Raw genomic sequence first — 27,029 nt, forward strand, 5'->3', positions numbered from 1 at the left:
TCATGCGAAGTCACTTTTATTAGATCTTGTCAGAGAAACTTAAAATGGCATAATTATGATGAAGATCCATTTTAAAACGGCTATAATGAGGAGATGAATATTCCCGAGATGCTAAACTTTACTAGAACATTTTCAGAAATAAATACATAAAAACCCCTGAATTGACTGATTTCTTATTAGAATTAAAAAAAAGTGAAACCGTTCTTAACTATTATTCTTAGATCCTGCATTTACATGTTTTTTTTTTCTTAGAAACATTGACAAGTAATCATTTATATTATAATGACAACTTTATCAAAGTGCTACGACTTAAAAAAGTTCAAAAACACAAAATTTCCAATGGCCTCTAAATCAACCTTCCACAAACATATGAGCCCCCTTAATAGATGTCATTAAAAATTCGCCATTTTCCTTAAAAGTATATTAATAAAAAAGTGTGCAATATGAATGTAAAAAAATGTGGAGCCAGCTAGTGAATTTGGAATTGTCACCAACCAAAAGAGTAATGTACATAAATGTGCAAAGCAAAGAAAACATTTATTAAATAGCTCAGATTAGTTTTGGAAATCTACACCAATGTCACTGTATCCTTTTTTCTTTTTTCAAAGGTGCACACTATCAAGTCCCTTTCTGGATACAAAAAAGAAAATCCAGGAAAGACGGGGCAGGTTTATCAGTTATTGTAGTCTGTTCCCTCTAAGTGATCGGGGATAGGCAGTCCACTCAGGATTGTTAGGCATCTGTTCCAAACATTGAACACAGGGCAGACTGGCTGAGCAAAGTCAATGTCAAACGTATACAAGTGCTGAGAACCAACAGCGTCATAAAAAGACAGAGATCCAGAATCATAGTCCAACAACACCCCGAGACGCCGCAAGTGGGGCGAGGGCTCGATGGGAATCTCTTTACTGTTGTGACGCACCACCCATGAGTTGTTGCAGCGAGACATTACCCAGGAGGCTGAGTTTTTGCCGACCCACTCGTGTTTCGGCGCTGACTTGTACGCAATTCCTACTGCAAACCTGCGTAACCAATGAGAGGAAATAATTACATTTCATAAATACAGGTTTAGTAGTAACATTCTAAATCTGAAACATCATTCACGCTTACATAAAAACAATACATCTACAGACTTAAGCAGAAATAAGAGCAGACATTCTAACTGTAGCAATGTAGCAAATTTCATGGAAATCTATCCAATGACTAGCGAGCCTATCTTTGTTTAGTCTTGAGTCCAGCCAACCAGGAGTCTGACACTGAACTACCTGTGAGCCATGCTACGAACTTAAATGTTTTACCATGTGCTTCCCCCAATCAGAGCCTCCCAGTAATGGCGCCCACTGTCGATGTAGACATTTCCCGTGACACCGTAGCTGCTGTGGCTGGAGAAGCGGTCCTGACTATGGCTCTTCTTGGACGATGTCTCATCCCTCTCTACTGTCAGGTTGTCATGGGACACCCTCAGCTTCCGGTGAGCAGACTTTGGTTCCAGTTTGAATGGCTGACCTTACAATTTTAAAAAAAGTATTAATTACAATTGTCAAGTATTAATAATTATTTAGTAACACAAGCATTTCTGAACAGCTGCTGACGTACTGTTTGTCTTGAGTTTCCCTGGTTCACTGCTGCGGGTTCCAGCCTGGTTTATTGCTTTCACTATGAAAATGTACTTGGTGCCACACTGGAGTCCGTGCACCGTGTAGTGATTTTGCTTGATGTTTGGTACTATCATCCAGCTATCAGCAGATTTACACAAACCTATAGACAAAGCACAAATTCACCATGAGAATTATTACTAAGTTTAAACTAAGGAGTGAGACAACACAGTATAACAACATGAACTCTTTCAATCTAAGGCTGCTATTTTTAATTCATCAAGTATAGTTGCACTGCTACTCAAGTGTGCTCGAGCGCTGAGGCAGATAAGAATAAATGCTTGATCGAGCATGTTGTGGCTAATTAGGGCGATCAATTCGAGCAGTCTGCTCTTTATTTCAACCTCGAGATAATATCCAGCTTACGATGTGCATCTGGATGTAAATCCAGTCTGACTGTTATTTTCCTTTCCCTTCTGAGATGCAGCAAAAATTACAGTGCATTTTGGAAACATCTCATTACCCACGAGAGCCAGGACAATGCTCTCCACTCCAGCAGCTAAAACACAATATTATGTTTGGATATTGTAGCATACCCCCTCGAACTATTTGAAAATCTTTCTCAGAAATCCTTTTCAAATCCCACCACTATCGTGTTTTCCACCCCAAACATTTGACTGTGGTTCCTTTAGAAAACAACATATGGACTTACTGACAACATTAGATTGGCTGGTGAAGATGGCATACTGTAGCTCGTATGATACAACAGAGAATTCATCATCTGATGTCCAGTGAACCGTGATCGTGTCATATGAAGCTGTACAGAGTTCCTCGCGGATTACTGGTGGATTTGGCGCTTCAAACACAAAACAAAAGGTAAATGTTGCCCAGAGAAAATAATGAAAGCAGTGTTGATTTCATTCTGCACACAACATCAAAATAACAAACAGAGACCAGTGATGGATAAACAGCACCAGCCCTTTGTGTGTATGCACGTGTGTGTTTGTGTGAGTGTCTGCATGTGTCCTTTATTCTGACAAGTGTAATTAATCTCTATTGGAGTTCCTCCAGCTATTACAGCTACATCCCCCACGCTGAGTTAAATTCACAGTGCACAACAGGAGCCGTGCATAAACAATCAAACCTGTTTCATTCAGCAGCAAAAAAACTATTGCTGTAAATTATATGAGCTTTTTAGTTTTCTGCCACTCCTTCACAATCACATAGTTAAATATGAACTCACCGCTGTTATGCTTGCCGAAGCCTGTAATTTTATAAATCCATAATTCACGGATAAGCTGTGGTTCATTTTAAGTGCATCTTTCAATAAAGGAAGCCGGCAAATCGTATGAAAAAGAAAGTTTTGGGGAAACTGATCAGGCGGTACTAAACAAGCAAACAGATTATAGTAATTTACATGGAGGATTCATTTCAAACAATTAAATGCTCTGTGCTTAACATGCGTGGCCCGACTCACCTGTGAGGTAATCTAAGCTTTCTAGCATTTTCTTCTCCCTTGTGAAGTCCAAAGCAAAAGTATCAAATGTGTCATTCAGGTTAATTTCTGGTAACAGGATTTGGGAGGATGCTGTTGCCATAGACACTCTGGTACAAAGAAAATATTAACATTAATATGTGGCGACAGTTTTACACACAGTTTCTATTGTTTGTTCCCGTGTCTGCCTTTCGCTGGTGTCTCACCTCTCGCAGATACTTTTAGCTGTCTGAAGAAAGCGAGCGTGGTCTGTCTCCTTGAGGGTTTGGTCAGCCTGGGTGATGAGCGAGGAGGACCTCTCAATGCACTGCTTGCAGCCGGCTATCTGCTGGGCTAGCTTCCTCAGCCTCACAGACTGGGCAGAAAATAGGATATGCAGACAGATGAATAGCTTAGTAAACTACCAACCGATGCATGACCTATGAGACGGCAACTTATCCAATGTAAAATTGGGTTTCACTTTGCCAATAAGGAAATCCTGCTGGGGAGAAAAAAACTCTGATTTTTCAGTAGTGTCATAGTCACAAGAGTCTGTCCTACAACCTGTTTTATAAGCAATACTTGCATAAGAGGGGTATTCATGAGACATCCTACACAGTATTGTCATAGAAACCAGACCCTTCTAACCCCCCTCTGTGGCTCAGTGGCTTAGTGGCTGAAAGCAACCTCACAACCTGTGTCATGAGCCATGAGGTGTGGAAGGAAAGAGGCCCCCTCCAGAGTGGACCATCACAGGAAGCAAGACTCATCTTAGTCTGACACTGAACATGGCACAGCATGCTCCCGCTTCTCTAAGGCGGACAGGGGAAAAGGAAGGGAAACCATTCAAGAGGCATAACACCTCCATATTAAAATTATGGACACCCGCTCCTGATACTGAGGACAAAACAAAGCAATAAACTCTCGTCAGTATAAGTGGCCATCAATATGTTGAAACACAGGTCCACACTGCAGAAGAGAACTGCAATTTGTTTTCTCTTTAGAATCCAAAGTCAGCTTTTCTTTTAACTATTCTATATTGTATTCTTTAACCTTAACATAGCCAAGTAAATTGTTTTTGTGCCTAAATCTTCCTAAACAGTGGCAAAAATATATTTGCTTGTTGCCCTATAATTGTTCACATTAACAGGATAGCAAGCAATTACATTTTAGTTCTTGAAGCATGTCTCTTTGCCACATATGTTTTTTGTTCTTTCCCTGAAGATTCTTCTCAGTCAGTTGCTAAAACAGCCCCACTGTTAGGCAGCTTGACTGAATACTCAATAAGATGTGAAGCAGGAAACAGTAAACATCACGGTAATGTGTGCTACGTTTTACTATTTGTATATTTTTGATAAAAGCTGCTTTTGAAAAGCCAGTGGTGATTGCTGGGGGGCAGGGGAGAGAAGCTACCCGCTGAGAACAACACATTTTCAGGGCCTGCCTTCTGTTTGCATTTACATGGCTAATAGGAACTCTGAAGGGACTTAATAGCTGACCAGTGGTGGCTACAGCACCATCCACGCTTTCTGTGTTCCTTTACTTTCACTTTCCCATAATCCTGTTTCAGTTTTCTTTATTTTTTCTCTACTTTGCAACACAGTGTGAGTTTCAATAAGCCAAACACTTCACAGACTGCTCATTTCTCCATGCATTGCAAATTTGTTAGACTGTAAAAAATTGTTGCTTGCATAGCTGATGTTTAGCTAATGTTCACTTTTTTTTGTTTGTTTTGTTTTATTGATGTCCACGGTTCCTCTTGGCAGGAAAAGTCCCTGCTACTAACAAAGAAAACACTTCTGAGAACCATTATGGTCACCAGAAACCGGAAAAAATGTCATCCTTCCTCCATGAATTATTAGAACTATACAAAAGTTTATGCTGCCTGGAAATCAAACTATGTATCAAGACCTGCTTTTATGTAGTGTAACATGTGTCCAGATGGAGCCAAATGTCACATTTAGAGAACTAACATCAGTACAGATTACAAAGCAGTATGTGTCTGCCCACATTAGCTAACACTGGCCACCAGTCAAATCAGAGGCCTACACTGTGAAAGCCTGATTTTGGCTTATCCAGGTAACTTCAGGGTTACCATGGGTTTGCTTTATGATAAAGGCAGTTCACTTTTTGCCTCTAGAGCAGGTTATATTAAAGATTAGAGATCAGCAGGCATGAAATCATTGCCTACTGACCAATCAGTTCCACTGACCAATCAGTTCTCTGGAAGATAGTATCACCATTCCTGGAAGATCCCTGGGACATCATTAATACAGTAAATCATAGTGTTTTTAATACTAAACTACTGTACAGTGCTTTTTCAATTACAATGCTTTTCCTACTGCTGATTTGTATTAGACAATACATATATGTTTAACTCTTCATATTTTTTTTATCTTCCTTTGTAGACGTTGCATTACATCACTTATGCGTCCTTCGTGCGTTACATACTCTCCCTTTGAGCAGTAGACGTGTGAAGAGTCTTTTTTTTACCCATCATCTGTGATTTGTTATTGCTGTATTCTAATAAGAACAGCAGCCTAGGGTGAAGAAGCAAGGTTATCAACATGGACGAGGTGATAAACAAACAAACAAAAGCTATCGAGATACAAAGTGTGATAAACGGTACCTTGCCCTCCTTTATCTTGGTAGCTATGATTTGTCTTCGCTGCTGTATGATATTAATCAGCAGGTCACACTCTTCCTGCAGCTTGTTTTCTTGTCGCGATGCATTTACCTAGACAAAACAGGGGTACAGGTAACATACATTAGAGCAGAGTTGCAATCAGCTGTCCTTGTTTACACACACACACATACACATATATTCATTTAAAGCACAGTCATTTTGAGATAACTGACATAATGCAGTATCTTAATCCTTTATTTGAAAGGCTTTTCAATGAATCACATGCTATTTACTTTATACATATTTATTTATTTATATCTAGACATAAATAAATTCATATTTAGCTTACACATGCTGTTAAAATACCAAATTTGCAGTCATTTAACAATAATTGTTGAGCTTGTGAGTAATGAGCACTCAGTCTTGTTGACATGATACAATTCCACATTCGGATACAGTAATTCATCACGGTGTTAATAATTTAATGAGTTGTTGCCCACGGATTGCCGGGAAAGCTAAAACCCCCAACCTGAAAGGAACAGACAAATAACCTCACCTCCACATGTTGGCAGGTTTGGATAAGTTTGCCCATCAGACTTTCCAACTCACTGGTCCTCTTTATTAGATTGCTGAGGTTGGAATCCAAGGCTTGCTGCAAAACAAAATTGAAAGGGAACATTTCATTATACACTGCCTCCCCAATCAAACTGTAAACAGCTGAATAAATCCTGGAAGAGAGTTAGGTGAATAGGAACATAAGGACCATATCAAGTGTAATGAGCACATGAGAGGACACACAAGGTTGCCCCTGGATATGAGTGGCCAGATTTGGGCTCTGATCAGTGTGAGCCCCCCCCCCCCCCCCCCCAAGTCCTAGCTTTGTGCCAAAGATCCCATCATACTGCCCACTGAGGCCATGAAGCTAAGCAGAGCATCTGCCAGTAATTTGGACAACTGAACCCAGGGTGTGCTAATCACCGAGTCAGATCAAAGGGTGATGTTTCGAACTTAAGCTCTTACTATAATCGGGCAGCATGATGATGGTGTCCTGTGACATTACAGAATGTCTAATATTATAAGCATTATTCAGAGGAAGTAAAAGATTAATGCATGATTATATTAAAATGATTTCAATTCAAACAAAACTGTGGTCTTGCAAAACCAAAAGCAGATGGGTGGAGAAGGTTGTAACTTCAAATATGGATGACAGATTTAGACTGCAAACTAAGGATACTGCACACCCATGCTGTAGCCACTTGTCAATTATAGTGTGTTCATGATCTCTATTTTATTCCAAATTGGACCATGATTTACAAATTTCCCATTAGGGAAAAAAAGCAGTTAAAAGTACTTCTATACTAGCATCATTTAAAAAACTGACACCAGACATTAAAATAAAATAAACCTGCATTTCCAGCTAAATCAAATACAAGCAGAACAACATATTTCAATCTATTATTAAGTCTTCAGCAATACATGTGAATGGATCTGAAATTTTACAGTCAAACAGTTACAAACTGCCTTTGAATTTCACTGTTTGTAACTATAGCACCTGGTTCCTAAAACATTGATTTAAAAGAAATTATTGTAGAGAACCATAAACACTAATCACAAAAATATAACTCTGACTAACATCCCTTTATTCAAAAGGAAAAAAAAGAACCCACAAATACTTTGAGATGAGACCAAACAAGCACAAGAAGCCTGCAAAGATTTAAAGCAAATAGATGGTGGGAGAGGCTCTGTCATGTTAGTTCAGTCTCACATTGTGATTTCATAAGGTGTGTGAGTCACTGTACTAAAATAGCAGAGCCTCTGTTTTACTGCTCTTACAAAGATAATTTATTTATATGGAAAAGAAAATGTGATGAAAGCCATTTCAGATGATCCGTTGCAGGTCCAGGTTATGGCGGCTTTGAAACCTCCTAAGTGGTGTACGAAACATAAGATATTCAGCTGATGGTGAATACAGCAAAATACAGTATGACCGTTAAAAACAACAAAGTAAAATCACCTCAGCGAAAATTTTTACTGTACAGCCATTTTCAATTAAGCTAAAATAACTTCTCTTGCAGCGTGAATATTCTTCACATGTTTAGACAGCTCTGTCTAATGGAGGTCTCTTTCCTAAAATCATTTAAATCTGATGAGAGGAAAGAATAGTGGCTTCCTTTTGTATGGGAAAGCTTCTGGTTCCACACCTTTTCATTGGCTGGCCTCTCTTCCTTCCTCTTAGAGTCCTGAAAGGTCAACGTCAGGACTCAGACTTTTATCCTGTGTCAACATTAGAAATTTTATTCACTGTGCGACTCCTCATCCTGTGAGCAACACAGGCCGTGTTTTGCATTACTTTGCTGGAGAACACCGTAACTGTATTTGTACCATAGTGTGTGTGGTAACTCTGGTGTATACATACATGTGTATAATCTGTGCTGTATTTAAGTAAATGAATCAAAAATAGATGCAATTGTAATAAGTTATCAACTTATACATTTATTAATTACTTTTTGATGAGCTTGTAAGTAGAATCCATTTTTTGCTTTTCATTGTTCACTTTAGTCCTGCCTTGGAATATTTCCAGAAAAAGCAGGTCAGCTGCCTCTACATCTTAACAGGCTCCATTCATGTGGCAATATGAAATCTTGAATGCTGTTTTTGATTGTTCTTGTTTTAGTTTTAAACCACCTCTTCTCTGCCAAATGTCAAATCAATGCGTACTGCTCCAAGCAACCGAGCCTGCTATGCCTGCGACCAGCCAACCACACCAAAGTGAGTGACCACGCTGGCGAACAAGAATGCCTCTCAGGGCTGGATATTGCTAAAAATTCAACAATGGTTTCCTTCTAAAATGAGAAACAGGCTTTGACACTAAACAGAATAAAGCTTCTTCACCAGCTGTGAAAGTGCTTTCTAAATCAAAATGCAATGGACTTGAACTAGTTTTACTGAAGACATCAAATGTAGTAAGTTAGTAATTAATACAATCATATTTATGTTTGAACAGGTTAACTAGTAGTCTTTATTCTATAAACTTTCAAAAAGAACTTTTCCAACACTGATTGTAATGATGCAGATTTTTTTTCCTCACAAAAAATACCACATTAAATATCAGTTGGTTTGATTTTTATAGAACTTTAAAAGTACCCACATACTGTGTGCGACCGAGCTGTTCTAGTATAAGTTCTCTGATGACAATGTTTGGAAATTTATATCACGAGAACATGCGAGGCGTACGTCAAAGTCAAGAGGTGAAACTAATACCTGCGGAATACATGAGTGCAATCTCTTTTTAATTAGGCGCGCACAAGGTCATAACAGTGAAATGAAGAAAATGTAACTTATCCATTTCCTACTATCACTGAAAATAAATATTTCAGCGCTGTGGTTGAGTATCCCACCGTCACCTCGTTATAGAGTAGTCCTGGGTCTTAATTTCATTTCCTCCTCTTGTTTTCCACGTGTTTACATGGGTTTCTTCCCACGGTTTTAATCTAGCTGGTTTGATCAGCTCAAGCTTTACAACGTCTGCATGACTGTTTCGTATGTTTACATATAAGCTCTGTGATTATCTGGCAAAAAAGGGGGTTTTCCTTAATGCTTCTGCCTTTCCTATGACTTTAATAGGAATGCAGCGATATAAGAAAATATAACATGGATATATAAGATTTATAATTATTTAACTGGGATCATGTCACATAATTAAGGCTGAAACACAGACACGCACACAAAGACGCACATGTGTGCCTTTACAAGTCACAGTATCCCTTTGTCTGGGAATTTGCGAGAAATGTGAGGCACTGTGGCTATAAACATGTGCTTGAAAAAAGCCAACAACTATCAACAAGCTCAGCTGCATGCCACCTGGGTCCTGTCCTATGCCATGAGAAAAAAACTATTTCTCTCTTTGTTGAAAATTGTCATTTCCTCTTTCACTTGGGCTAACAATGCAACTAACAGTGCATGTGCATCAAGGGGGGAAAAAAAGAGTAAACACATGAAATAGTAAAATATGAGATACGGCGATAGGATACCGAAAAAGGTAATTGGTTAATGTTTTTCAAGAGAGAAAATAGACCTTTGCTTATAACAGTCTGCAAGAGGATGAAAATGATTCGGTTCGCCTTAATTCACCCACAATCCTAATGTCTGCAAACATCTGCAGGATTTTATTCTCATTAAAAGGGAAGTAACAATGTCACAGCACACATTAACTACTTCGTGAAATAATTAAAACACACCAGGCTCACAATGCTGAGTGCTTTAACTCTAGCATTAATAACCATCCAGGCCATATTGCCATGCCTCATTACTTCATGTTATGCAGACCAGCTGCAACTAGCGTTTCACTTTCATTTCACTGGTCTTGATTTGGTAATCGATCCCTTCAAAAGTTACATTCAGGTCCAGGCAGATCTACGCAGTAAATCTGCCCCGAATGTGTAATTAAAGAAATGATGCTGATCACCTGCTCTGCCTCCTGGAACGAATGATCACGCCCCACACAGAGAAAGCGGCCGGGAGATTTCTGCACAATGACAGCACGATCAAACAAAGGAGAGAGGTTAAGGCTGGTCCTATCTTCCCAATATGTTGCAAAAAGATTGTTTATATCCCACTTCCACTGTGACCAAGCATTGTGAAAGAAAGGAATGGGGACAAAAAAGGCTTTCAGTGCTGCGTGTGATACATAAAACTATCCTTTTGTGAGTCATGCATTAAGGGAGTGTTTTGTGAAAAGAACAAGGGTGCTCTTTTTTTGTTATGCAGCCTATGCCATGCAGACAAACTTTAAGGTGAACTTTAACTGAACTGAAAAGCTTTTTGCAGCCGAGTTTAAGACTTTCCCAAATTAAAACAGTAAATGTTTGATGTTCCCTTGTGTATGGTAACTTTCTTTTTTGTGTTAAAGTTCCATGGAACAACTGGCTTATAGTGGACGATAAAATCATCCTGTTGAGTTTGCGAGTTACTTTATACACCTACCTAAGCTAGTTTTTTTATGATAGAAGCTTATTTGTGAAGAAAAGCCAAACCGCCCTTTTATACTCCAGCAAACAGCATCTTCTTATGTCTTATTCATGTCGGCCCATCTACTGACAATGAGCAGTACTACCTAAAAGTGTGAAAGCAGTCTCTGACTGGCCAAGTGGGAAACAGCTTCAAAGTAAACACATTATCGCTAAGCGTAATTTAGAGAGGAAGTCATTTCGTACAATTATTTATTTCACAATGCCGAATAAAGGAGCTTTTGTAGTGTTTGCTAATTCGCTACAGAAAAACTCAACTCTAAACTTGCTTCACAAAAACACCCTTCTATCTCTCTTACTAGAACTGCGAAGTATTATTGCACTTATTCTTGTAAATCATCTGTATTTTTCGAGTAGCAAATCCGTCATGGAGTACTTTCTTGTTGACTGTCTGTTTCAGATAAACGACTTAAAAAATAAATCGATGAGATTTAGTTTCACATTCCTGTAATCAATACTCTTAATTTATCTCTGTGTGTTTGTGCGTTGCCAAAATCGAGCTGTGCAAAAAGCCCACTTAAGTTTATCATAATGTGGAAATTCAATATTTTCATTATCAGCTTGCCAACCTGTCATGCTGAGAAGCTGAAAGAGGTTTTTGAAAAATTCAGAAACCGTCTCTCAATTATGTGCTGGTAACATTAGTGAAAAATCTGTTCTCACTGTGTCCTAAATCCCTGAGCTTCTCTAAAATTATTTCTTACCTTGAGTTTGTCATATCGGTCACTGAGGGCTGCGACTTGGTGGTCTCGGTGTCGGCCAACTAGCTTACACAATGCGCAGATCAGCTGCTCGTCCGTCACACAGTACATGTTGACCTTCTCGTCCTCGTGCTCCAGACACATAAGCCCTCGTAGATGTGAGTCAAGCAAGGGCTCGATTAGACGGTGTCCCGTGAAAGGCTTTTTATTTGGATGGGTGGCCTTGAGACACTCCTCGCAGTATGACACCTCGCAGGTGACGCAAGTCTTCACGGCATCCTGTGGAGGGTCCTGTTCGCAGAACTGACACTGGACCCGGTTGCAGGGGGACGTCATGGCTGTGCTGTCAGGGACGGCTCGCTCACGCCGAGTCTCGTTAGGAGAGTTGGGTCCACTTAAAGAAGCTTTCTGGTAGCGGTCGATGATATTCTGCAGAGTGACGTTGCGTTTGAGTCCCTCTAAGCCCCTCTGATTGAGGGTGATGACATAGCGACAGGTGGGGCACTGAAAGGCGCTGATGGACTGAATTGGCTCGCTGGGGGTGCAGTGGGAGACCAGGATTCGGTGGGCGCAATTGAAACAAAGACTGTGAGCGCAGGGTAACAGCAGTGGGTCCTCGAAAAGCTCCAGACAGATTGGGCAGGTCAACTCAGACTCCAGCGTTTCCATTTTCAAGCAAAACAAAGCGGGATGTTCAGCGAAATCCAGGGAAGCTGATCAGCTATCTGTAAAGATGACACAAAAATAAATCAGGAAATGCTAGCAGCAGCGACAAAGGTTAAAAAAATGATAGACTGTTGCTTATTAGTTTCTATCAAGTTATTTTTCTGAGATTAACTGATGGAGAAACAATAGTTAGCTGGAGTCCTAATGTCCACAATCAAATCCAACATATTCTTTGGAAGGAACAATAAAAAACACATTATGCATACCCGATCTAATTACCAGTATTTATGATAATAAAAACAAAGTTATTCATCTCTACTTGAGTTTCAGCATGCACCAGAAATCGACTGAACGTAAAAAACATTAATATTTTATTACATAAATATTTGTAAGAGATATCTGATTATGGAAATGAAGAATACTGGAAAAATAAAACAAGCAAGCAGGAGAATTCTCGGGCAAAAACACGTGTTTGCACATAATACATAAACATGTATCAGCTTTCAGTTTGGTCTGTGTGGCTCAACTGAGAACTTAAAGAATGCAGCAGCAGCTCCTTTTAATTTGGCACAGGAATAGTCTAGCCTGTCTATACTGTAGCCCGTAGGCCAGCAGGCCAGTGAGGACTGACAACTCAGCCAAGCAGAAGTGTATTGGCCTGCTTGCTGATGGCTGGGGCTACACACCATCACAGACACTAAGCCTTTGTTCCCGGCCAGTCAGACACCCCAGCTGCGAGTGGACACACTGTGCTCACAGCGTCTTTCTATGTGAACTCTCTACCTCCACTCATTATGTGTGAAGAAGGCAAAAGCTCATTATCAGGACAGTCGGGCACAAGTAGCCTTTTGAAGTTATGAGGATACAGCAATTACCTATGAGCTACAAACCTGGGTTTGTTCTTTCTATTCTATTCAAATCCTCGCAGACATTCAGCGATCCCACTGTACTGCACAAGAAAAGAAGCAATTGTTGCACGTGTCTCTTGTGACTCTGATGCATCTGCGGGCCTTTGTTTCAGTGCTATTTTGTTCTTTAAAGGCAAAGCAGCAAATGTAGGTGCCTAGAAATTGAGAATCAAGGGATACCGCTCCATTGTCCAAACCCCTCTGGTGTGAACAAAATATGCTTTCAGGAACAAATGTTATTTAATAACAATACTATATTATGTTAACTTTACAGATGATATGAAGTCATTTTTGCATTGTACTAAAGCAAATAAACCTCTACAGGGTAACAACATGATAGTAAAACATGGTAAAAAAACAACAACTTCTTGTTCAAAATTTCATCCACTTGTTAGATTTTCCGCAGCAAGAGAAAAGACAAAATCACACATTATATTTTTTTTAGCAAAGCAACTGGATAAACATAATGCTTTTGCGAGTTGTTATTTTCAATAGGATGCCCTAAATACAAACTAAATAAAGGGCTTTGTGTGACAAACACAAAGCAAAAAGACACTTATCCTCTGATGTCATCGCTTATGGTATAAAATATCCACACATTATAAAAAGCTTGTAAAACAACACTGTGGCAAAGAGCCCTTGCAAAGTGCGTTACAGCCCCAAGTACATTACGCACTCCTGAAAGTGCTCCCATTCATACACAGTTTACTTTACCCACCGATGGATTTCGCCCCACTTTGTACTGCCGAGACATTTTTGCTGAAGGAGAACTTCTGACTCGAATCATGAAAATATCTTTATACCACAAAATGCACCAGTCATTAACTCCAGCATGCTTGTAGAGATATGCATCCAGATGGCACAAGTTTTCAGAGCCCCATAAGTCCTGCAGCAGAGCTGTCATTAAGCAAGTGATTGAGCAAGAGGTAGCAAGCACAACAGGAAAAGTTGCCCGACAATTCCAGGAAAGCCAGCTCCACCTACAGCTGGAGCTCAGGCCAGTACTGGAAGAAGAGAGAGAGAGAGAGAGAGAGAGAGCAGGCAACAGCGAGAGAGAGAGAGGGAGAAAGAGAGAGTGCGCGTGTAAGAGAGCGAGAGTCAAAATCAGCAAATAAGCAGAGGCACAGTATCATGTAGAGCCCTAGTTCACATCCTCACAGGCAGGTCAGTGTCCCCTCAGCCCTGCCCATTCAGAAATTCAAAGCGTTCGGATCAGTTTCAGGTTCCCTTGTGTGACTGTACCTCTGCTTCAAGCAGCACAATGCTGAGGTACTTGGCAATTCCACCGGAGACTCAAAAAGAAAGGCTGAAGACACAAACACAGATGAGAAGGAGCCCGGGAGGCAGCGGGACTCATCTGTGATGTGGGACAGAGGTTTGGGATTCCCGCAGCATCCAGTCAAGAAAATTATGTGGAATCGCTGGTTCACCATCTATCGGAGTCTGTTATCCCTCCTCTCTGAGGCCATTGTTATTTAATATGCAACAAATCTGATGCAATGGATTTTTACAGGCTGCAAAATAACTGTAAAGTTGCTCAGCAAAAAAAATGCTGAGGCACGAAGAATCTGCCATACAATTACAAATAAAGACTGGCACTTTCTAACATTATGTGGTACATTCCAGTCTGTACCAGCTGGCCCTCATGTGGGAATCACTGAGGTACCATCTGCTTACCATGTGCCTCTATTTCCAGACACACCCCTGCTGCGCTCCATTTGAATTCTTCTGTCAATCAAAAGAGTCCCCAGGGTGACTTTTCTCTCTGAGAGACAGGTACACTATAACTATTAAAGGCATGCTACAGTTCGTACAAAGGACTGGGTAGAAGGTACATTGCTTGCGAGATACATATTGGAATGTCACTGGTATTGCCAGGGAATTTGGTGTCTATCATAAGATCGCACAGAGAATTGATCAGTTTGAATAAACAGCGCTTAGGGAAACCAGGAGAAAAATGCACATTGATGACTGAAAAGATTCAAAGTTAAGTTTAAAAATAACCTCTTTTTTTTTTTGCTCTTTACCAAAGTATTCACAAGTGTAAGGCAAAATTCTGACTTCTGTTCCCATTTAATGAGAAAAAGGGGAACAGTCAAATTCTGGTACTTACTGTCTGTCTATGGGGCATTGTAACATTGCCTACATAAAATTTCATTACCTTTTGGGACAAGCTGTATTAGGTTATATCACATATCCACACCAATTGGAACATGCATTAATAATGACAGACATTGTATTGATATAATATTGCTATGGGAGTATTCTGGTGTTATGAAGTTACATACTTTGAGACCATAAAGCATTAAATATGAAAACAAATGAGATCCAAAGTTCAGTTCTCTCAACAATAATGGTTAAATAAGATGAGACCTTAAATTTGGAGAGTAATACGACCATACAACCAGAATACTACATAAAACCTTGTACAAAAACATCTGACTCTATACATCACTTTAACAGCTACGTTTGGCAAACTGATTGCTTTTGGATAAGTGCAGCATTTTCAGCTGACAGTTTCTCTTCATACTCTATACTGAGGAAGATGCTTAGGGTATGGTATCCAAAGAATCACAGGTATGGGAAATAAGAAATTAAATGTGTGATTGTCTTTAAACTGAAGTATTAACTGAACATGTGTAATTTTATTTGATTAGGAAGTCGCCTAATGGGTCACTAAGAGATGAAACAATTACAAAGTCTCAGATATGAAGACAATTTCCTGTTCAAGTACTGCCTAATCCCTTTGGTTATGGTCTTTTATCGCCCTTAATGATAGCTCTGAACCCTGTATTCGGAGTCTGAAAGAGTGTGATTGCTCTTTGTCTTCCTTCCTGGGGCACACACCTAACATATTTATCTATAATCCTGTCTTCACAGCGTAGCTGTGACCAATGTGTGGCCTGTTGCTGCTCCCTGAAGCAGCCAGCTCAGCAGCGGCCCACTCTGGCCTAATATGATTTACAGCTGCAGCAGCACAAATCAGCTGATTAGACTGACAAATCTACCTGATGTGCAGCTGCACACATTACTGAGATTAGCTTAATGGGAACTGGCCCTGACCAAGGGCTACAAATGCTGTTATTTAAATGATTACGGAGGACAAGTTAATTACAAATCTAAATATTTCGGCAACTGAATTCAAAACGCATCTGTCAAGCACAACTGCACGGAGAAGAATAACAGCGTTATAAGTTTTGGTGTTGTGGCTGTGCAAACAAAGCTTTAGCTGGAAACCAGGTCCAATTAATGTTAGCAATGGCATTCTCACAGCGTAAGAAATGGAAACGGAGGTGTAGAGGTCAGCTGAAATATGTTCATTCTTCCTGCCTGTCACTTCTCTGCATGTTTACTGACACAGGTCATCCCGGTCAACATCAGAAGTTGCACCAAACTCTCATTTCCTCTCGGCGGCTTGGCAGGTGGCATCAGCGGGGAAACACTGTATCCTTTCCACCACCACAGGAACTTTAGAAAATGTGACTTTCCAAGTATGCAGCTGTGGTTTTGTGACTCAAACGTCCACACAGAAGAAATGTCTCATTCACTTCGGATCTATCTCAATCTGCACGTTTTTGCTGAAATCATAAATAATGTTTAGACCTGCTCTTGTTTACCGTCTGTCCCCTGTGCAAGGACAACCAGTTTGCAGACGTCATTCAACAAGAATGAGTCTAACTGTTGTGGAAAACATTCAAAGAGCGACATCGTGTGGCTGATTTGTGAACTACAGCAAGCACAGTGTCCGGTCTGACGTTGAAATTAAATGGTGACCTATAAATTCCCACCCAAATAAAAAATAACTGCAATCTTAAGAAACGTGTAAAAATTTAATAGTCAGTTAATACTTCTGTTCCCAAAGCGTCCACCACTTGCAGCTCCTTCTCCTAAACTCTAATTATTATACATTATAAAAAGACCTCGTGAGTTACCATGGTGACAGCTTGATATCTATTTGTCACACTAGTGATCAGAAGCAGTGCTCTGGTGGGAAGATGTCTAACATTCCTCCTCAAGTGAATGAGATAAGTTACTTATTAACAGGGGCAACCACAGACTCAAATGCGATAACTCAGCTTCACTCTTCATTAGCTCTGCTCTGTTTTTATGTATGCAGGGCTGATGCAAATGGGCTCACGCATGCACGCACAAACACGCACACACACTATATAAATATATATAGAGATAGATTTTGCAGAGGGAAAATGTCTGTATCCTTTATCTTATCAGCTCCGTAAATGGTATTTTGTAGGTCACGAGGCCACAAGATTGTGGTTGGAAGAGTGGCTTTATCTTCCTCAGTGCTGCAGTGGATCTCTAAGTCTGAGCAAGGGTTGGAAAAAAAAAGGGAAGTGGGAGGAGAGAGAGAGAGAGAGGGAGGGAGAAAAGAAAATAAGGCTAAAAGATATATTCTTTCAGGCAGAGGCCATGTAAAAGTGTGTGTTTTAGGAAATGCTACACTGAATTGCTGCTTTAACACTGGAAATCGACTTTGTCTGCTCCCACTCTCTTTGACGCTTTTTAATTACAAAATCCCTGTTGGCCCTCCAAGTTAGTCATCTTATTCCACAAGTTCTACCCACACTTCATAACATGAAGGAATCTGTGAGCACCACAAGGCCAAACCACCTCAGCTCTTACACAGATCCTTGCCTACAGGCTTAGAAACATATGACTCATTGTTTTGGTAGAAAAATACAGAGGCACAGAAACACAGTGAACAGAGCTAAGAATGACCCTCTGACTTACCTGCCACATGATTACAGCAATAAACAAGCAGATAGTTAGGCTCTACCAAGCTGATCCACTGCAGCGGTCTGAACTTTAAGCAAAGTCACTCGCCCCCTGAATCTCTGTGAGTTTCTGACACTAACTCTTTCCTTCTAGCCTACTGAAAAAACAGCAGGAAGATCAAAACTTACCACCCTTTTCTCTTCCCTCACTGAGAACTGCACCTATCCCATCTACAAGTAGTGGGCTGCAAATTGTTGAGATAGCCAATCATAAGAAAGGGGCAGGCCTTTCACTGGTTTGGTCTGTCTCTCGGAACTGTTAGAGCATAGGGTGTTACCATAACTCCGGAAAGAGGTTTGCTGTCATCCTCCAATGGATTTTTCCCCCCAAATAGCTGAGCTGCATGCCACAAAAACAACATGCACTGCATTAATAAACAGATTCATTTCAGATTCATTGCATGTTTCGTACGATGAGATTTGCATATAATATAAACCAAAATTTGCAATGCTTTATAGTTAACCCTGCTAAAATTAGTCTAGAATAATGCAGCTTCACGCCTAAGTCACGGTTCAATGGAGCCAAATGGAATAGTGCCTCATGAAACACAGTAATCAATTATTAATCAACTGTTCAGAAAGTACAAGAGCGACACTTTGCAAATGCTATCATGGCTAAGCAGAGGTATATTAATAGACTGTCAGTCATTTATGCCATATAACTATTAAGAATTGCTATCTTCATTATCTCAATGCTGATGAATAACATTGCTCAAGGTAGGAAGGTTACTTTATGTTAGCTTGGAAAACGCTCAGAAGAAAGCTTATTTCTTAAAGCAATAACACCTTTTTTTTTCTTTCTTCCTTTTTTTTCTTGTGAACACATTCACTGAAATGGAAACACACAGGAATGTAATGTGGCTGCGACAGCTGACTTAGATATTGTTGAAAGTTTTCTCAGATTGTTGGCATCTGTTCACCAGTCTCACAGAAACGCTTCCAATGCAAACATGTGCTGGCTGACAGGATTGGCATCCAAATAGTGAGACTGATAACATCAAGTTTGATCCGTTTATTAGCACTGAATTCGAGCTTACTTTTGAGGCAGGGCATTACCTGCAACAACCTTGTCAACAACATAAGGTCAGAGTGGTTTTTGTTCTTCTTTTTTTAAATGGCATCCATATAAAGCAGACGTTTATGTTGTGGGGTTAAACCACAATATATAAGGCATGGCTTGGTTTGGATTAACTTTAAGCCAAAACCCCGGAGGAGGAGCAGTGAGATCTTATTTTTCAGTATAAAAAAGGATCAAAAGAAATGTAGGGGAATGACAAAAACACTTAGATTCTTATATATGTTAACTCAAATAATGAGTTGAAATGCATCATAACTGCAGCTGCAGTTAGGTCAGCACCATGTGCAGTGTGGAAGCATGCAATAAAGTGCAAAAATATTTAACTGAGCACCACAGAAAAATTCACTGGGCCATAAAATCACCATTGATGTTTGTTTACATTTTTATATCTACATTTCAAACATGCAGACAAAAAAAATATGCAGAATACCGTATTTAATTTAGCACACTAAAACTCCCTCAAAGCCAAACTCCAAAGTCTAAAAGAAACCTAAACAGCTTTTAAAGTGTCATCCACTGGAAATACAGATCACGCCTTACCTTGCTGTCTGTTACTCAGTCAAGCACACAGTTCACAGCCAGGGTGACAGATGAATACAGAAATAAAGCCCAGGAAGGGATTTTTCTCAAAACACCGGCTTTCCTCAGAAGCCTCCCTTCAGCTCCCACTTTCTGTCTGGGTTCTGCTGCTTCATCTGTCTCACTGCTATCTCTGAAATTCTCTTCACACAGCCTCTTTTTCTCTAATCCTCTATAAAAGAAGCCGAAACTGCTCCAAATGGTTCAACCAGGCGCCGACTTCTCAGGCTTTTCCCTCTTTGTATTATTTTGTTGGCTGGGATCATTAACTTAGTCCCATGAGAACACAAGGAGGTAAATAAGCCCCCTCCTTCCTGTGGGAGGCTGTCAATCACAAATGATGAGGCAGTGAAGGGGGTGCTTTTAGCCAACAGGGAAGAACTCCTGGTTGGTCACCAGGGAACAGAGGTGCTCTGCATGACAAATGAGAGCTCTGGGATAGATTGAATTGTGAAGATGCTCAGCGAAGTTTACATGCTCTTTTATAATAGACCTTTTGCGTCTTATTCATTCACCTGTCAAAAGAATGTAAAGCCATGGTAATGAATAATCAAAGAGGGCAGCAAATGTCTATTTAATGCAGCTGAATTCAGGAAAATGTAATTTATGTTGTAAACGGCTAACTACTGTCAACACAAATAATCCCAGGATCTTTAAATGACTCTTTGGTACAGTCTGGACACTCAGCGGGGGGACTGCGAGGCAAGTATAAAGCTTCCGTTGCCATGACAGTGTGGCAAGAGCAACGGTGCATCTTGGCGCTCCAGCCAAATGCCACTCTAATCTTTTCACTGGCAAACCTTCAGCTCTCTCTTCACAGCTTGTTTGTTTCTCAGTCAAGCCTACTGCTGTCTGTCACTGTCCAGTTCCTTCCAGCAACCCATGCCAATCTAAAGTCTGCAACGTTTTGTAAGGAGCAAAAATGTGTAAAGACGCTGTTAGCGAGACAACAATACCTGAGAGAGGTCGCTCTCCTCCCGGTGACCATGACTAAATTGAGAAACAAAAGGCAAATTAAGCGGGTGACTCCTATGGCCATGTAACTAACATACTAATGGATGTGAAACTTCACAGGACAAATCAATTTAATACATAAAAAACTACCAAGCGGCATATAAAGATGAAGCTAATATGACTGTCACAAAAACCTAGTGGCATTTTAAGGCCGGCTCCCAAACCAAAGAGCAGAAATAAACACATTTATGGCATCATTTTTAAATAATTCACTTTATGGCTTAAAATTAATGGCAGGGCTGTTCTGGGTGGTACAGCGAGCTAGTACCAATAAGGCTGCTAGCTTGCTGTTAAGCTTTACCTGCGCTAATGTGAGTCACTGAACTTCTTCTTGACTTCTTGTTGCAGTTGGACAAATAATTTGTCCAGTTGGTGATTACAATTAAAATATTTTATTTGTATGTGACTGTGCGACCAGAAAGTCTGTAAAAGGACCTTGCTAAACAAGCTAGCTATTATTTCCTGAGAATTTAGCACTCTTTTAACACTCCTTCCTTACATTCTCTTCTTTCTGGGAGCAGAAAACAATAATAATGCTAAAGTTAAGTCTGGGTGCAAAACACAGCAAAGGTATTCCTCATATCAGTCCTTAGATGCACACGACCTTTTCAATAATTTCCAACAGCAAGAAAATCAGCAGGAAAGTGCTATTGCTCTGAGTACTATATATATATCCACAAATTGTCTGCAGAATAATTAGTTCACTGCTTGCTCTCATATTGAGAATCATATTAGGGCAGTAAAAGGCAATAAAACTCAGGACATTAGAGTCATCCTGACATTTGCGGCCAGTGCTTTTTAAAGATGAAAATGACTTGCTACTTCAGGGTCAGTCTAAAGTCACGCCCTATTCTGAACTGTAATAAACGCGAAGTGGAAAAATGTCTGTTTCTGTTTTACTCATCCCATAAATATAAAACTTGTCTGGGCTGTGGTTTTAACAACTGTCCCCACCTCACCCACTGGAAACCCAATCTGATCCTTGTTAACACACAAATTCTCAGGGGCTTTCAAGTCCAGCAAATTGATCCATATTTATTTTGGTATCTTCTTGTTACTTAGTAGCTCTGCTTTCCACTAAAAGCAGATATAATAAACTGTATAAATCCAAATATTTACCACGGATTATGTCATAATGCATCAACATGACTGAAATATAAACTGGCAGTTTCATTCTATCAAGCTGATATCAAATTGGACTCCAGATGTTTGAGGAGTAACAGAAGCAATTTTGTTTATGCTTTGTTAATGCATTTGTATATGTGACCTTTTGTGAACTGTTTTCTTAGTGTAATCTTACTAGAATTAAAAAAAAGGTCATATTATAGCGCCCATATATTTCCTTATCAATAAATAACAGCATGGCTGGAATAATTATTTAAACAAATGAATATTCATCCTCACTAAATAAGGCCATTTACAGCCTGAGGCAGTTCTCTTGATGATGGCTGGCACATCAAGCTCTATAAATTGGGGGGGGGGAAAGCCCTGAAAAGGGCTAGAAATACCCTCCTGAAAAAGCAGATAAGAAGTTAGAAAAAAATAGGCTGTGAAATTGAATGTTACATAAACTTTGATGAGGGAAAAAACAGGATCTATCCAAGTGAACAAATGAGCAGACATTTTTAAACTGCATCATCATCATCATCATATGTTTCATCTTGGTGTTTATTCTTTCCCAAGTTCAAACCTCTTTCATACCTAACAAAGAAATTCTTAAATATACATTAAACAGAGAATAAAATTTAAGGTGACATTTTGGAACTAGAGGACAGACACCATATGCTCCAAACAATGCTCTGACAATGATGAGAAATGCTCACTAAAGCATCAGGACTAATTAAAGAGTCAGGGTATTTCATTAGCAGCCAAACAGTAACAAGTAAATCTGACTTACATGGTATAGCAGAATAATCTTCAAAAACGCAGAAGTAAGATGCAACTCCCACTGACAGCTCAGCTCTGTTTTTCAGCAGCACATGGGAAATTAAACAAAACATACAGTAGCATCCTGGCTAGTCTCTTTCCACACTCCCTCCCTCATTGGTAAAGCTCTCTACCCTACCCCAACCCCAGCCGTATGCTCATGCAAGCGTATAACATGTCCAGGAAGCGTCACTTCCACTGGGCTATTTCATGGATACTGTCTCCATTAATGCCTGGGCCCACCAACCCCTCCCCTATTCCGGGGTTGAGCTCTTGCCCCTGGCACCCCACCCTCTCAGCAATGAGACAAAGAGGTAACAAATGGAGAGACAAAGGGGGGTCCACAAACCTAGGGGGACCACATTTTGATGAGTTTCTAACTAAGCAGCCAGGCCTTGAACAGATGGGATCAGTCTCCAGGGCTATCCTGCATGGCTGGCTTTAATACACAGCTATATACATCCTCACAATTGTTAAGGTCTGCTCACTAAATGGCACGCATCACCTCATAGAGCACATGCAAGTGAAAGGCAACACAAAGGAGAATATCTTTACAATGTTATGTTTGCCATTAAGCCTTCAGAAATGACGGTAATTAAAGTCTGAATGTACATGCCCAATTGAGTTAGCGCATGCTTTGGCATCCAGATTGTCCTTTTGAGTGCAAACAGTGATCTAAGCAGCAATAATTATTTTCCTAACTAGGACAGTCCAAAACACTTCTCATTTTGCCAATAAACAATAAGATGAAAGCGTAGACTGCCCCCGCCATGGCAGAGGTTCAACACTTTAATTGCTTTCATCCCCAAGGCATGATGCCCACAACAAAGCAACACACAATCAATCCAAACATCAACCAAATGAACGAGCCCGTTAGTACCAGGCCAATTAACACTCACTGCAGTTTATCTTCAGCTTTCAACGGAGGTGTTATTTTGTGCAATTTAAGCTGGTATCTCAAAGAAAATCTGCACGTCTTCATTTTTAGAGTGTAGGAGGTTTAAGGATATAAACTGTAGAAGATCCAGCATCTACATACGCACATTCACTGTGCTTTATGATAGACTGGCAGAACGTATAGAGCCGCTGTGAGCCGTGACCTAGAAATGATTCTTGTCCTCTTAGTTTTCTGCGGCTTCGCTGATGCTACGTTCAGTTATGCCAGCAACAGAATCAATTATCAGCCCTGTTCTGCTCTCTACTATAGTGTATCAAACGAATACATGCTGTGATCCTAAGTGGTGGGACTGAATTTATTATAAAATATTGACATAAACAGGCATATTTTAAGGGATTCCCTACAGAGCATGTCTGTTTAGTGCTTTTAAAGCAACGCTTTTAAGAGACTCTGTTAATGTTTGAATAGTAATAACCTTATTCGGCACGTATAAAGCGTATATTTACTACACTCCACCCTGAAATGATGAGCATGAAGTTTTGAAAATTATGACAAGGGATCAAAAGAAAAAAGTGGAAGAACAAAGGAAACGTTCATATATCATTTACAGAGGAAACTACTTATACTGCGTTGTTCAAAGCCTACTGTGTCTGGTGCTTTCTCATTGAATTGAAACACTGAGGATTTTTTCCCCCCCTTTTTTTTGGAAAAGTAAGGTCATGTTTTATGTTTAGTCCACACCACAGCCCCAAGGCCTGAAAGTCGTGGCTTGTATTTTATTTTATTTTTTATTTTTCCTGACAAAAATGTATCTTTCTGAAAGAGTGCATGGTGAACGCCTGCTACATTCTTGCTGCTTGGAGGAATCTGTAATTGCTTCCAGCTTCTGAGGGACCCACTAAAACTAGTGTCACGTCTTTATCATTATACTCTCACTGACAACACTGGAGTTATCTTATCAAAGATAGTGAAGCATTGAGCTAAATACCCCCACAAACACAAGAGGCAGCAATTAAAGACAGTACTTATCCAACACAGGAAGGAATAAAAGTGTACCGTCTACTCTCCAGTGCAGAGGTTTAACACTTATCTGTTCTCCAGTTCTCCGTTAGAGAAACAAAGACACAGTGCCACTGTGCTCAAACATCCTACGCCAGGATATGCTTGAGGAGCTCTGAACATCTGTTTTGGTGCACTGTGTTCATGCATTCATAGAGACTGTTGGAGCCAAAAGCAGAAGTGCAGCTGTTGTGATCTGGGTCAGCTGCGTCTGAGCTGAGCGATGTTTTCAACACACTATCTTTGTGGGTTAAATTAAATTTTGACACTACCGTCGCCGTTTCATTTAGCACTGACCATGATAACCGCCGTCGTGTAGAGAACGTACACATAACAGTCTGTCACTGAGGTGTTACTGCTCCGCTGTATATGTTGGCTTGGTGCGGCCCTACAAAAAACCTTCACTTACACTCCATCTACATGTCAACAAAACATTCCTTCGAGACAGTTTAGGACACATTACTCAACCCTGGCCTGTGAAGCACATTCTTCAAGGTTTTAAACTGGATGAACATTTGCAGAGGTATCACTGATAGAGGGATATGCTTCAGCTGCACTGTGCAGCGAGTCCAAACACATGCATGCGCACACATTACAATCACACGGGCCCCATTTCCCCACAAGACCCCATTCCCATTTACAGTTATTGGCTCTGACAATGAGAGTGACCTAGCATCAGCTCTCGCTCTGTCACAACAACGAGGCGCAGAGAATTCACAGCTGATGGAGTTGGCACTGCTGAGCCGATGGAGACTGTTTTGTTTATCATTTGGAGTGAGGACTGACGAAATAGAGCTATATAATGAAGGCGAGAGGGAGTTTTAAAACATATATTAAAATCAGCAGACATCCAAAGCACTCAGGGGAATAATAATACATTCAAGCTATCTTCTTCTGTGTCTTTATAATATGATTATTATTCAATACCTCAGGCACAAAAGATTGATGTTAAGAAATAGTTCGGTCGCTTAAAACTGTAGCAAGCAGGGTGTTTCAGAGAAAAAACAGATCCAGATGCTTGCATATAGGAAAGTACTAAAATCCTAAATGAATTCACCAGAGTTCCCTATCCGCAGTTATTTGGCACAATTGCACATTCTGCTCTGTCTGAAACAACATGGCATTGCTTCACTTCCCACCAAAATAAAAGTTTGAGGGAGGGAAATGCCTCTCGTCGAAACTTATGAGCGATCCAGGAAAAATACACAAAACTGCACAAAACCTTAGCACCACATTTCTTCCTGTGAATAGCAAAAGATTTATTTATTTATTTTTGCCAGCTGAATAATTTACCAACAGTTGTTTTGTTCAGTTGTCAGCAGATTTGATGCATGTGCACGCATGAGTGAACTTCATATTAAGACAACATATCTGGCCTCCCTCCCTTTTAAATTAACTTTTATGTTGAGAAGCACAAACAACCCACACTTTTAGTGTCTTACGTCTTCTTCTTATGCAAACCTGTTTGTGCAATCCTGTGCATCCATGCGTGTATTCTCCTTCACTGTGCAGACTGCAGTGTGTAAGTTTCTTATGTAGACTATAGCAGATTCCAAGGAACAGCTGAAAAAATTGCCAGAAACCTTTTACGAAAGGATAAAGGCCCCAACTTTCACCCTTTGTGACTTTGCACAGTGCTAGTCAATTTCCCTGCTGTTCAGTTTGAGGTGATTAGCACTGGTCATGCAATTAAAAAAAAAACAAAATCTAAAGTCAAGACTCAGCACTAATTAAAGTCGCTTGATCCAGTCCCACTAAGTGTTTCTTTAACAGATCTTACCTGCTTCCCCATGGCTGCAGTGGTATGTGTCTCTGTCTGGTGAATAAATATTAGGCTAAAACTGAGTGTTACTGTCAGGCAGCTGGTACTTCCCCTGAGGTAAAACAGGAGACAGAAGGCTGAAGGTGTTCTGTCTGCATGTATACTCCCCTTCATTTGGGGTGTGTACCTACACATACCTCACTGACACTCACTCTGCTTCTCATCTGCTGTACAGGTTTGCACAGGAGCACGGAAAGCTCCTGAGAAGAAACTTAACCCTTTGATGAGTTGGCATTAAAGACACTGATTATCTTGAAAATCCAACCTAACCCAAAAGCTTGTGGACTCTATTCTTGGTCCATTAAGATAGTGGCAATGATATTAATGGCCGTTAATGAGTAGCATTCCAGCTTTCAAAAACAGAGTGTAAAGGGTGACCAGATATAGTGTAAATCAGCATCATAACAATGCTGATAAAGAGATCTACTTCTTCACCATGGGTGGCTTGTGTTGGCAAGAAGAGAAAATAAGTTTTAAGCTTAAGGATTTGCAGCAGCCAGCAGCAAAGGCAAAAAAAAAAAAAATAATAATAATCTTTCTCGCTATTAAGCAAGAGAGAATTGGTTTCCTCCACCCTAATGAGAATTCATCCTTTGAGATAGATGAGTCAGTCTCAAAACACAATTCCATACTTGCAATAATGAGATCATATTTGAGGAATTGGGTGTACGGCTTTCAAGCAGGAAGAAAAAGTCAAGGGTTTGAGCTAGACCTCACCTTATCTTATGAAATTTTCACTTTTCAACTAATAATAAAATCACTGAGTATTAACATTCACAGTACGCACATGTCAAACAAGGTGCTGTAAGGAAAAGGAATAACAGGAAGGAAGAAAAAACAGAGAGAGAACCTTGCTTTTCTTC

The 27,029-nt window shown here is 40.1% G+C and overlaps 1 protein-coding gene across 7 annotated transcripts; it reads right to left on the bottom strand.

The window, feature by feature from the left end:
* mid1 (midline 1) lies at nucleotides 1–26,249 on the bottom strand. Of its 7 annotated transcripts, none has more exons than XM_080902128.1 (11): nucleotides 26,125–26,249; nucleotides 11,427–12,148; nucleotides 10,161–10,220; nucleotides 6,252–6,347; nucleotides 5,699–5,806; nucleotides 3,297–3,445; nucleotides 3,073–3,200; nucleotides 2,308–2,451; nucleotides 1,597–1,758; nucleotides 1,299–1,506; nucleotides 1–1,022 (listed from the first exon to the last, which is right to left on the bottom strand). In XM_080902128.1, the coding sequence occupies exons 2-11, from the start codon at nucleotides 12,090–12,092 to the stop codon at nucleotides 674–676; spliced, it is 2,070 nt and encodes a 689-aa protein (XP_080758254.1). In that variant the 5' UTR covers nucleotides 12,093–12,148; nucleotides 26,125–26,249; the 3' UTR covers nucleotides 1–673. The 7 variants fall into 7 exon arrangements, with proteins under 7 accessions (XP_080758254.1, XP_080758251.1, XP_080758253.1 ...); XM_080902125.1 differs by lacking the exon at nucleotides 26,125–26,249 and adding an exon at nucleotides 22,359–22,490; XM_080902127.1 differs by lacking the exon at nucleotides 26,125–26,249 and adding an exon at nucleotides 19,409–19,661.
* Between the last annotated feature and the right edge of the window lie 780 nt (nucleotides 26,250–27,029).

Source organism: Rhamphochromis sp. 'chilingali', assembly GCF_963969265.1.
Source record: "Rhamphochromis sp. 'chilingali' genome assembly, chromosome: 14".
Taxonomy (NCBI): domain Eukaryota; kingdom Metazoa; phylum Chordata; class Actinopteri; order Cichliformes; family Cichlidae; genus Rhamphochromis; species Rhamphochromis sp. 'chilingali'.

Coding starts and splice junctions, on each gene's coding strand:
- mid1 (XM_080902128.1), bottom strand. CDS start 12,092: ATGGAAACGCTGGAGTCTGAGTTGACCTGCCCAATCTGTCTGGAGCTT. Junction 10,221..11,426: donor ACCGATATGACAAACTCAAG/GTAAGAAATAAT, acceptor GTCATTGTGCAG/AAATCTCCCGGCCGCTTTCT. Junction 2,452..3,072: donor AAGCTTAGATTACCTCACAG/GTGAGTCGGGCC, acceptor TTGTGTTTGAAG/CGCCAAATCCACCAGTAATC.